Below are 13,514 nucleotides of genomic sequence, written 5' to 3'. Positions count from 1 at the left end.
TACTCATTTGTTCACATTCAAAAACTATGACATTGCTTCTTCCAAGCAAGACTTTATTCTAGGAGCTCCAGAAGTCAAACAAGTAGGTTTCCTAACCTCCAGTAGCTTATAATGATTTAGGGGTTTTGAAATGAATATTTAAATAAATATCAGATGTCTGAAACTTTAAATTTTAGAATCTGACACAAGGACTAGGAGGAGATATTTTTAAAAGCTAGAATATGAAAGACTTCTGAAATTAGAAATTTGACAACTTGGCTATGAAGAGCCTCTGCTCATAGAGCTACTCTTTTCAGCAAAATACGTATCCTGCAGGGAGATGCACAATTTTAACTTACTCTTCGTGGAGTTATTTCAAAACTACAGGGAAACACCTTTGTGAGGTAAATGTTGAGAAATAATGTAAACATCTAACTTTCTACATTTTCTAATATTATTTTAGTCTAAATGTAGAACAAAGGATAGAGCCAAAGGAAAATCCTGTATCTTACCAAAATAAAACTTGCCCGGGGCGGGGGCAACCTACAATAGATACTTGGATCCAATAAGATTTCATTTAGGCATGAGTATTATCAGTCATGTTACTATCACAGTAAGAATCCTTATCCTTAACCAAATGTCATATTTCCTCCATTATGGGAAAGCTTTTCCCAATATAATTTGACCGTCATTATATATTTTCCAGCCCATTCTTTTATCAGCCTCCATCTCTAGGATTTACCAAAGTAAAACAAAATAAAACAAAACATTCAACGCATCATGTATGTGTAAAGAGGTTTGTTCTTGCTAACTTTCCATGACACACATAAAATGATGATACACAGTCTCCTCTTAAATTTTCAGAGTAAATAAGGGAGAAAACTAAATTCAGAGCAGGAAAGTGAGTTTCACATGAGGGTACTTTACCTTGGTACCAAAATCTAAGTCTTGGCTAGCTGATGTAGACCATGAATCATCAGGACCAGGTTTGTGGGAAAGCCTTTAGAGCAAAAATATACAACAAACACATGTTCATTTATATAAAAACAAAATTTAAAACATTAAGTGAAAGTTCAGCTATCTGTTTATTAAACAAAGTTTCTTGGTATAATTAAAAGTTGGCCTCTGGTTTTTTCATTAAGTTTTATTTTAATTCCAGTAATAGTAACATCCATGGTTATTTTAGTTTATTAATATAGTGATTCACCAACTCCATACTCACCCCGTGCTCATCATGACAAGGCAACTCCTCGATCCCCATCACCTCTTTCACCACTCCCACCACTCGCCTCCTCTCTGGGAACCATCTGTTTATTCTCTGCAGTTAATTGCCTATTTCTTGGTTTGTATCTCCCTTTTTTTTCTCCCTATGCTCAATTGTTGTTTCTTAAGTGCTAAATGAGTAAAATCATATGGTATTTCTCTTTCCCTGAATTTGCTTACCATACTACTCTCGGGCTCCATCCAGGTGATTGCAAATGGTAAGATTTCATTGTTTCATGGTTGAGTAATATTCCAGTGTGTGTGTGTGTGTGTGTGTGTGTGTGTGTGTGTATGGATTACGCATACAAACACACATACATACATGCAGGACATCTTCGTTCACTCATTTGTCAATGGACACTTGCGCTGGCTATTGGAAATAATGCTGCAGTAAACACAGGGATGCGTGTGTCCCATGGAATTCTTGTTTTTGTATTCTCTTGGGTAGTATCCAGTAGTGCAATTACTGTATCATAGGAGAGTTCTGTTTTTAATTTTTTGAGGAACCTGCATACTGTTTTCCACAGGGGCCGCACGCATTTGCATTTCCACCAACAGTGCAAGAGGTTTCCTTTGTCTCCACATCCTCGCAAACACTTGCTTCTTGTGTCTTGGAATATAGCCATTCTGACAGGTGTGACGTGGTATCTCGTTGTAGTTTTGGGGAGCATCTTTTCATGTGTCTGTTGACCATCTGTATGTTGTCTTTGGAAAAATGTCTGGTTATGTCTTCTGCTCATTTTGAACTGGGCTTTTTTGGTGGGAGGGGATGTTGACTTGTATCAATTTTTTATATATTCTGGATGCTAACACTTTACTGGATTTGCAAAACATTTTCAAATATGTTCTCCTATCCCAGAGCTTGCCTTTTACTTTTGACGGTTTCCTTCACTGTGCAAAACATTTGTGGGTTCATGTAGTCCCCATAGTTTATTCTTGCTTTATTTCCCTTGGCTCAGGAGACATAACTAGTAAAATTTTGCTACAGCCAAAGCCACAGAAATGACGGTCTGTGCTCTCTTCAAGGATTTTTTATGGTTTCAGGTCTCACACTTAGGTATTTAATTCATTTTGACTTTATTTCTGTTATGGTAAAGAAATTGGTCCAGGTTCATTCTTTGGCATGTGGCTTGTCCGTTTTTCCCAACATCATTTGGTGAAGAGACTGCCTTTTCCTCACTGGATACTCTTTCCTGTTTGTGGAAGATGAACTGACCATACAGTGGTGGATTTAATTCTGGCTTTTTGGTTCTATTCCATTGAGCTATGTGGCTATTTTTTACGCCAGTACCCACCATACTGTTTGGATTACTACAGCTTTGAAATAAACTTGAAAGCTGAGATTGTGATACCTCCAGGTCCTCATTTTCAATATTGCTTTGGCCATTCAAGGTCTATTGTGGTTCTATACAACCTTTAGGATTGTTTGTCTACCTCTGTGGCAAATGCTGTTGGTATGTTGACAGGGCTTGCATTACACCTGTAGATTGCTTTGGGTAGTGTAGACACTTAAAAATATGTATTTTTCCCATCTATGAGCATTGTATGTCTTTCTCTTTCTGTCACTTTCAATTTCTTTCATAAGTGTTTTACGGTTTTCAGAGTATAGGTCTTTCAACATTTGGACCCTGTTAAAGAAATTGTGCTTTATATACACAATGGAGTACTATGTGGAAATGAGAAAGAATGACATATGGCCCTTTGTAGCAACATGGATGGAACTGGAGAGTGTTATGCTAAGTGAAATAACCATACAGAGAAAGACAGATAACATACGGTTTCACTATTATGTGGATCCTGAGAAACTTAACAGAAACCCATGGGGGAAGGGAAGGGAAAAAAAAGAGGATAGAGTGGAAGATAGCCAACTCATAAGAGACTCTTAAAAACTGAGAACAAACTGAGCATCGATGGGGGTGGGAGGGAAGGGAGGGTGGGTGATGAGTATTGAGGTGGGTACCTTTTGGGATGAGCACTGCGTGTTGGATGGAAACCAATATGACAACAAACTTCATATATTGAAAAAAAAAAAAACTTTAAGTTCTCTATTTTGCCTCCACCTCTCCTAACCTGTGAAATCTCCAGGAAAGACCCAGTCTCAGTTTCCATAACCAAGTGTGACAGGCAGGGAATTCTCTGAAATGGTTGAAAATTATATCTATAAACGTTACCAGAATGACTTCTCACCTCACATCTGTCAGAATGGCTCAGTTTCAACACACAGGAAACAACAAGGGTTGCTTAGGGTGTGGAAAAAAAAAAACCCATGTGCACTGGTCATGGGATGTAAATTGGTATCGCCACAATGAAAGCCAGTAAGGAAGGGCCTCAACAAATTAAAAGTACAAATACCATAGGATCCAGTAATTCCACTACTGGGTATTTATTTACCCAAGGGAAATGGAAATACTAATTTGAAAAGATATATGCACCCCTATCTTTATTATAGCATTATTTACAATAGGCAAGATATGGAAGCAACCCAAGTGTCCACCAACACATGAAAAGACCACACACACACACACACACACACACACATACACACACACACAATGGAATATTATGCCGCTATAAAACAGAATGAGATCGTGCCATCTGAAATATCATGGATATACATAGACGGTAGGAGGCTAAGTGAAATAAGTCAGACAGAGAAAGACAAATCCTATATGGTTTCATTTCTGTGTAGAATCTAAAAAGGGGAACAAATTAACAAACAGAGAAAAAGCAGAAACAGACCCATAAATGCAGAGATTTGACTCTTGCCAGAAGGGAGGGGAGGTGGGGGGATGGACAAAATGGGTGAAGGGGAGAGGGAAGTTCATGGTTCGAGTTATAGAATGAATAAATCACAAGGCTCAAAGGTACAGCATAGGGAATCTAGTCAGTGGTATCGTAATAGCATCATACATTAACAGATGGGAGCTACGCTTATGGCGAGCATGATGGAACATCCAGAGTTGTTGCATCACATATTACATTGTGTGTCACGTAGACCTCCGTTTAAGTAAATATATCCAAGTTAAGGTTTCTATGTTATGAGTGGTAGTACTAACTAGAGATTAAAAGATGAAAAGTTCCCAAGGCCAACTTTGTTCCTACACTGGTCTTGCCTTATTTAGGTCCATAATAACTAGCAAGACCTTCCAAGCCTTCAGGGGCATTCAGCTACCCAAGGAGAGAGACTGCGATCAAAATGGTCCTGGTAGTTGTGCCTCTATTTCTTTATACACTGCCTGAATATTTTTTTCCCTATGAGCTCCCACTCCTACATCACTCTTCACCACGGTTCTGTGGCATTCCCCAACCTTTCAATCTTTAGCCTATGAAGGCACAGACTCCTACAACAAGGATGGGCTTAAATGACCGAGGGTAGGAGCCATGTCCTGCTCCTGGAGAATAAGATAATTGGGAGTCTCAGTCATCCACACAGTCACCTCAACATAGGCATGTTATCACCTATCCAGATGAAGCTCCCTTACTGGTTTGACAAGTCAATCCTAGCCCTCCCCAGCCCTACAGGTACATGGGAAGGGCATCACAGATTTAGGAAAAGAGGTGGAGTGAGGAGACAGCTTGCCTTGGGCCATAAATCTCTGTAGTTCAGAATCTCCACCCCCCACCCCCAATTCCTTCAGAGGATCTAAGCCATCCTCCCTCAGTTGGGGTCGAAGTATGGGATATCATATTTCTATTTGCTGTAAACAGACTCTTCCCAGCAGCTTAAATGATTTTTAATCTCTCTCATCAGAAAATCTGAGGTATGCTCGCACCTTTAATGAAACCAACACACACAAAAGCAGAAACCTGGTCAGGACACTCTTGAACACTCTATTTGAATATGCCATTCTAAACATCTCCCCTAATCCTAGGTCCTTCATTCCTGTCATTCACCTTTATCTCACTTGGCATGAACCCCCATATTCTGACATCTTTTCTAAAACTCTTATTCCTATCCAACTCAGTGTTGTTCATATTGAAACCTGGTCTCCTCTGCTAATTCGATTCTTACCCTCCGTCATTGTATTCATTGGACCCACTTCCCAGCTTTCTATTATTAAAACATTTGCCTGCAAGATGAAGACAAAAAAACAAAGAAAGAAAGGAAGTAAAGAAAAAAGAAAAGAACCCAAATTTAAATCTCATTTCTGTCACTTATCATATCCAACTAGGTCACTTCAATCTCTTTTGAGTTTCAAATTCTCCATGGGTACAACCATTGGACAAGGAGGTTAAACATAGGTTGAAGTACCAGAGGGTATTGTGATGAATTAATCTCTGAGGTTCACTAAATCTTGAGATTCTAAGTGCTTTTGATTTGGCCTCTGGAAAAATGGAGAGACCTTAGCTGGCACAATTGGAAAAATTAATGGAAAAAATACCAATAAAACCAGAGAAGAAAGTAAAAGGGCAAAAATACAGTATAGAAAAATCATGGGGAAAAATCTCCAAAAAAAGAAAAAGCTTCCTAGAACTGGTTAAGCATACTAGCCCAAAGAGAAACCAGCCTGGGAACTTAGGCAACAGAGAATCATATACCAATATCCTCGAAATAGAGGCTGAATTTAATTAACTAACATGGTCTACAACTAGGTATCTTTCCTTTACAGAAAACTCATTTGTCTCAAGAAGAGGAGATATCACGACATCTAAGGATATGCCTGACTTGATCTTGCTTATTATGTAAAAGCCGTGACACCATGGCCATAGCTGACATCCACCCTAAAATCTCTGATGGTAAAAACAAGGGAATTGTACCACTGCACTAATTACTTTTGTTAGCACTACTGGTCAAATATATAAGGCCAAATGCTTGGACTTAGTTCTTAAGAAAACCCTAAATTAGAGTTCCAACATCATTAGCTTTGACATTCTGAGTTGATCTGCCCTAGGATCTGTATCTTCATCTTAGTGCTGCTGAGGAACCAGAGAATGGATGTGGAAGCTACACAAGCTGACGGCAAACCCCTCGTTACTCATTAACTATGGAACCATGGGGCGGGTAATCAACCTCCCTGAACCACAGTTGCCAAAGTAATAAAAAGTAGGCTACAATAACACAGATACTTTGCAAAGCTATGCAATGAGTGTATAACTTAACAGATGTTGTGCATAGGATATAGTGTCTAGAGCAGGGTAGAACACTCAATAACTGCTTTTGTTCTCTGCGTTCCCTTAGGAAACACGTAATTTTCAGTTCATTCCTTTCCTTTCCTTTCCTTTAATTTTCTGTTTCATTTCATTTCATTCCTTTATACTTTGAGAGTGAGCGCACATAGAAGGAGGGAATGATATCTCAAGTAGGCTGTCAGTGCAAAACCGGACATGGGGCTTGAACTCACAAACGTGAGTTGAAATCAAGAGTCACACCCTTAACTGACTGAGCCCCCAGGTGCCCCAACAAATGTAATTTTTACAAATCCATAAAAATCCTAGCTGGATATAGAGTCTTCCTCAGCATTCTTATCTGCTCCTAAAGAAGAAAGCAAAATACATGTTAAATCAACAATTGAAAAATAGAGGAAATTACAAGTGTACGGCTTGTGATTTGTCAAAAAGTATTGCTTTGGGACCACACCTGGAAACCACACTACACTGAATGGTAATTATACCATTGGTCGGCTTAAAGCACTAAGAAATTTTACTTTCTCCTCTATATTGACCAAAGCAAGAATAGGTTTCATCGGAATTTGACACCTACAGGTGAGCTGATGTTTACAATGACCATCACTGATTGACTCTATGACACTGGAGGAAAATGGTATCATTAGGAGAATGATGATCATAAGCTGAAAATGTCAAACTGAAACGAGCATGATTTTTCTGGACCTCCACTATGAGAGGAGTTAAAAGAGAGTATGTTTACTTTGCAGTCACACGGCAGAACTTCCCCAGCCCTTCAGTAGAGACTGTTCAGATTTAGGATGTAACACCCCCTTACAAAGTGGGCTCTATAGAGCTAGAGCTCTATAGCTATTGTACTTTGCTTCATGGCCAAACCATAGCGAACAGACTTTCCCTGGCCTTATTTCCAATGGCAAGGTAAGTAAGAAGGATTTGGCATTCCAGTTTGATAAAGTCCTAACCTCTTGAGACTGTCTCCTTCCATTTCTAGAGAGTCTAACTAGACCCACCGCATATCACAGAGGAGGATGATCCTAATGTGAGTGCTGTGTAGTGGTTCATGATGTCATTTTTCTCAACCCTCCCCATTAGGTGACACACATCTAGAGAAATCATGTTTTTTTCATGGAAAGCAGAGGTCATCAGATCCTCTACTGATGAGCAACTAAACAAAACAAAGGGCAAAGAATATCTTGAATGCCTACATTCAATTACCGGGAAAATTTAATGTTCTAAACATTCAAAGATATCCACTGCATGATTCTTACTATATGACACTCTGGAAAGAGCAAGACTATGGAGGTAAGGGATGGGGTGAATGTAGGGAGAAATGGGCACAGCACAGAGGACTTTTAAGGCAGTGAAACTCTTTCACACGATACCACAAAGGTGGATTTACATCATTACACATTTGTGAAAACTCAGAATGTATAACACCAAGGCTGAACGCTAATGCAAATTAGAGACTTGGCCTGAAAATGATGAGTTAGTGTCCATATAAAATGCATCACAGTTCTCACGGTGCCTGGGTGGCTCATTTGGTTCAGCATCCAAGTCTGGATGTGAGCTGAACCTGACATGTGAGCTGAGCATGACCTGAGCTCATGATGTCACAGTTCATTGGATCAAGTCCTGCATCAGGCTCTGTGCTGACAACACAGGATTCTTTCTCCCCTCTCTCTCTGCCCCTTTGCTGCTCACACACATGCATGCTCTCTCGCTAAAAATTAAACAAAGGAATTGAAAAAAATATACTACTAAAATGGACCACTGTCGTGCAAGATGTTGACAACAATGGGAGGCTAGGTGTGTATGGGAGCATGGTATGGATATGGAGACTCTCTGTACTTTCTATTATATTTTGCTGTGAACTTAAAACTGCTGTGAAAAATAAGGCTTATTAAATGTATAAAACAACAATAATAAAAAAAACACGGTATCCATTGAAGCTACTCTTAGCATATATTAACGCATGATACAGTCACCTTAAAAATTAAGATAGAGATCAAAGTAACACAATATGGAGACTCTCTCCCATATGGAAGTATATGAAAATACATAAAGCAATACACAAAAATACAAAAGTTATTCATATACTTAGGCAAGAAAACAACTGGTGAATATGATCAAATATCTTATAACTACAAACAGGGATTTAGCACTATAGGAACAAAACCTGGGTTTTCCATATAATTAAGAGATTTTATTCTAATTTTAAATCAAAAATCATTATGTTGATCGTATCTTAGAATCATAATGAAAAGTTAGTCACATAAAAAAAGATTATAACGACCTAATATTGCCCTAGTAATTTTTGTACAAACGCCTACTTCATATGGATGATGAAACTGAAAGGACTACCATGGTAACCATCATATTACTTGCTAGTAAAATAAAATTTGAAGACACCACGAAAAATGATGTCAGGGCTATAATTCCTATGAAGAACAGGTTTCATTCATTCAGCAGGCCAAAGATGGCTACCCTCAGAACATCCTACTTGAATGACTGGCCCTTGGTTGTTCCCTGGGATCTTGGATTTAAGGAGGGTTCCCACCATTCTCTAGCTGCTTAAAAGTGGCTCACTCTGCCTAAGTGCTGGTACAATCAATGTGCTTAAGGCCGTACACTTGATTTCCTTCTGAAAACCTGGAATTTTGGGACATGCTAAGGAGAAGATGCCTATGTGATTAGCATTTGATGAGAACTCGGGCACTGAGTATCCATAAGCCTTGTACTGGCAGACAATATTTTACTTGTGCTGTCCTAATTTGATGTTGGAGGAATTAAGCACATCCTGCTAACTCCATAGAGAAAGGATTCCTGGAAGCCTGCGCTTGGTCTTCTCTGGCCTTCACCCCATGCACCTTTTCTCTGCGCTGATTGGCCTTTCTAGCCTGTCCCATACCAAACCACAGGCATGAGTACAACTATATGCTGAGGTCTGGGAGCTCTTCTGGTCAATAATCAAATCTGGGTGTCGTTGGGGTGCCTCTAACACAATGGCGTTATATGAAATTTTTATTATTTGGGTTGATGTGTTACACATGGTTACAGTCAGAAGGCTATGTCACAGAATATCTTTCTTGGAAACTCTTTTTCTTGGTATTTGCCTGGAAAATTCCTACATTCCTATATATCCATTTGAAGAAAGGCTTAAAAAGAATAGATGAAATCATGATGTCAGAAAGTGTGAAACAAGCAACAATCCTATTTTACTCAGAAGGAAAAAAAAGAGAATCCTGGTGGTTGCCACTATGTTCTACCATATACAATTTCCTCTCAAATATGAAAAATTAGTTAATTTTCTCCAACTAACTAGGACTTAGTTCACTTTTCTGGCAGATAGGAATCAAAAGAAGTAACAGGGATTGTTCTAGAAAAAACAGAACTATCAGACCCAGTATAAAAACATACCACTGATTATAGTTTTTTGTTTGTTTGTTTCATTTCCTTAATTTCTTAGAAAACAGAGACAGGTGCAAGGTGGTATCTCAGTGTGGTTTTGATTTTTATGCCCATCTGGATGTCTTCTTTGTAGCAGTGTCTATTCATGTCTTTTGCCCATTACTTCACTAGATTACTTGTGTTCTGGGTGTTGAGTTTGATAAGTTCTTTGTAGATATCGGAAACTAACCCTTTATCTGATATGTCATTTGCAAATACCTTCTCCCATTCTGTCGGTTGCCTTTTAGTTTTCCTGATTGTTTCCTTCACTGTGCAGAAGCTTTTATTTTGATGAAGTCCCCCTAGTTCATTTTTGCCTTTGTTTCCCTTGCTTCTGGAGACGTTTTGAATAAGAAGTTGCTGTAGGCAAGATCAAAGAGGGTTTTGCCTGCTTTCTCCTCGAGGATTTTGATGGCTTCCTGTCTTCCATTGAGGTCTTTCATCCATTTTGAGGTTATTTTTTGTGTGATGAACACCTTTTTATGTGAACATGTTTTGATTTTTCTTGGGTATATACCTATAAATACAGTTGCTAGTTCATATGGTAACTCTGTTAAATAAACCTTTTTTGTTTGTTTGTTTTTGTTTTGTTTTTTCAACCTTTTGAGGAGGGGCAGGCACCTGGGTGGCTCAGCTGGTTGAGTGGACGGCTCTTGATTTCAGCTCAGGTCATGATCTCAGGGTTGTGGAATCGAGCCCTACATTGGGCTCTGCTCTGAGCATGGAGCCTGCTTGGGATTCTCTCCCTTCCTCTCCTCTGTTCCTCTACCCCACTTGTGCACTCTCTCTCAAATAAGTGTAGAACAATTGTTTTTCTAGTTTAACCTTTTGAGGAACTGCCAGAATGTTTCCAAAGTGGCAGCAACATTACATTTTCATCAGCAGTTTTTGAGAGTTCCCATTTTCCTGATTCTTGCCAATGTTTGTCATTATCTGTTGCTTTTATGATAGCAATTCTAGTGGCTATGAAATGGCATCTTGTGGTTTTTGGTTTGCATTTTCTTATAACTAATGATGTTGAACGTGTCTCTTTTACTTTTGAGAGAGACAGTGTAAGCAGGGGAGGGGCAGAGAGAGAGGGAGACACAGAATCTGAAAGAGGCTCCAGGCTCCCAGCTGTCAGCACAGAGCCCGATGCGGGGCTCGAACCCACGAACCGTGAGATCGTGACCTGAGCCCAAGTCAGAAGCTTAACTGACTGAGCCACCCAGGCACCCCGAACATCTCCCTTTTAACGTGATTATTATCCATTTCTGTATTGTCTTTAAAGAACTAATCCATTCTTTTGCCCGTTTTTATATTGGATTGTCTTTTCATTATTGGAAGAGTTATTTAAATATCCTACATACAAATCCCTTAGCAGATACAGGATTTTCAGGTATTTTTCTCCTATTTAGTCACTTGCCTATTCACTTTCTTGATGGTAATATTTGAAGCATAGTAGTTTTTAATTTTGATGAAGTAAACTTAATCTGCTTTTGCCTTTTGGTGTCATGTCTAAGAAATCAGTGTCAAATCCAGTCACAAACATATACACGTAAGCATTTTTCTAAGAGTTTTATCATTTTAGCTCTTAGATTTTAAGTAATTTTGTATATATGCTATGGGGTAGAGGTCTTATTTTATTATTTTGCATGTGGATATCCATTTGTCCCAGTACCATTTGTTACAAAGACTAGTCTTATTCCATTTAATTGTCTGGCACCCTTGTAGAAAATCAGTTCACTATAATGTGAGAGTTTATGTTTAGATGCTCAATGTCAATACATTGATCTATATGTCTGTCCTTATGCCAGTACCATATCAAATTTTATGAAAACTTTTTCCTAGTTATCTTGCAAATTACCAGTCACTTATGTAATAATAAAAAGTCAATGTAGTAGAACTTAACTTTGCTCCTATAGAGATTTTTGTTTCTTGAAGAACCCTTTCACCAGCCTATGCCTTGCTGACCCCATGACTCGATGTGAAGTCAGGCTCAAAAACATAAAATGCTCTTTCTTTAGTGTGTTCAGACTTTTATTTATTTATTTATCTATATTTATATACATTTTTAGTGCGTGCACAAGCAGGAAGAGGGGGTGTGTAGGGAGAGAAAGAGAGAGAGAGAGAGACAGGAGAGAGGAGAGAGAATTTTTAGCAGGCTTCACACTTAGTGTGGAGGCTGACAGGGGTCTTGATCCCATGACCCTGGGATCACGACCTGAGAGGTTGAGGCTCAACTGACTGAGCCACCCAGGTTCCCCGCCTGTGCAAACTTTTAGTGTCTCAGTCAGTGCTGCCCACTTTCATTTCCATCAAATCTTGGCCATAAGATCTCTTGACTCAGTCTACCGTTTACTTCATTATGTTTTATTATCTCATTATAATGCATAGACTCATCCATAGTTTTCACCATCTAGGAAGGAAAAGATTAACTTTGGGTATTCCTCTTTCCTATTAAACAATCTTGCTAACCCATCATCTTGCAATTCACAATGAGATCCTCTTCTGACCTGGTTCTTGTGTGTAACACTGGTGTTAATCCTGTTCTTGCACAGATCCTACATTCTTGGAAAACACAGTAGCCTGTTTCCCCTTCTTTCACTTAAATAGAAAGATATGCATAGCTATATTTTATAGCTCAGCGTATAATTAATGGAATAAACATTACATCATTCAAATAATACAGCTGTACAAAGTGAGGTAGTATTAAGTTGATTTATCAGAGACAAATAGTAGATTGGTAATTTGAATGACAACAAACTTTTGAAGCCTACTTGTATGATATGGAGAAGCATTGTGGGACAACACAAAGATGAAATGGTCTTACCTCCCCACACAAAGAAGGTTGGAATAAGGTAAAGGAGAATGCCCACTTAATTTAAGTAGTACTAAAGGACAGTACATTTGTTTTGCTACTGAAAAGATGAAAAATTATTCCATGACATTCTCTTTATTTCCTCACTGAGGAAAGGAGAATGAAGATTGAGTATTCAATGGATTAAAAAATACTCAAAGCTGCCTATTTCCTTTAATTGAAATCAGATCAAAGGGCCAATTTTGGTTATCCAATTGACTCTTTCTAGTTTTTCAACTATTGTGCTTCAAATCGTATGTCTCTGTGCTTCTACCTTAACTTGAGGGGACATTCTAAAGAGGCATTCCTGCTTACTTGTAAGAATTGTTGGAATTGAAGGGAATCTTAGAAAAAGATCTTAGAGACAGGAAGAACGCAGAGGAGTAGGAGGACTATAGGCTTGCCTCATCCCACGAATACAACTAGATAACAATCAGCTCACCCTAAATACCCCAGAAATCGACCTGAAGACTGACAGAACAAACTCCACAACAAAAGGGAGAGAAGAGGCCACATCAAAGAAGGTCCTTGATGCAGAAATGTCGTCTAGAAGAGAAACAGATCCTGGCTTCTGCAGAGGGGAGGGAGTCAAGGATGTGGGTAAGGGTGAGACAGAGGAACGCACAAGGGAACGCAGAAAGAGAACATTTCCCCATACCCACTGGCTTGGAAAACGAGGGGCTGCATTTCGTGAGTTCTTGCAACCAGCAGTGCATAAAGTCTGGAGTTTTAAAGCGCATCCGGTTTAGCTGGTTTAGTGCCCTGAGGTACGCACTGCTCTTGGACAGAGGGCAGGCTAACAACGTGGGAGCATATAGCATGGGTACAGTGGTCTGAAGAGTGCCTGGGGCACACAGTGGGG

At 39.1% G+C, this 13,514-nt stretch overlaps 1 protein-coding gene across 9 annotated transcripts in view; it reads right to left on the bottom strand.

The window, feature by feature from the left end:
* The window catches only part of LOC122236316 (myb-related transcription factor, partner of profilin-like), a 43,191-nt gene that overhangs the window by 21,918 nt on the left and 7,759 nt on the right, over positions 1 to 13,514 (bottom strand). For 5 of the 9 annotated variants that reach the window (XM_042977185.1, XM_042977183.1, XM_042977177.1 and 2 more), the window contains one exon: positions 12,145 to 12,399. Coding sequence is in view for 6 of the 9 variants with exons in the window: in XM_042977183.1 (XP_042833117.1) it covers positions 12,266 to 12,399 (134 nt within the window). In the remaining 3 variants the exon portion in view is untranslated. Of the gene's footprint in view, positions 1 to 906; positions 980 to 6,625; positions 6,716 to 11,704; positions 11,791 to 12,144; positions 12,400 to 13,514 lie in introns of those variants that run through there. The other 4 variants (XM_042977181.1, XM_042977178.1, XM_042977180.1 and 1 more) reach the window with 4 other exon arrangements.

The sequence above is a fragment of the Panthera tigris genome (genome assembly GCF_018350195.1).
Source record: "Panthera tigris isolate Pti1 chromosome F3 unlocalized genomic scaffold, P.tigris_Pti1_mat1.1 chrF3_random_Un_scaffold_81, whole genome shotgun sequence".
NCBI classification, from domain to species: Eukaryota; Metazoa; Chordata; class Mammalia; order Carnivora; family Felidae; genus Panthera; species Panthera tigris.
The sequence above is the reverse complement of the archived record's forward strand: the minus strand, read 5'-3'. Positions and strand labels throughout refer to the sequence as shown.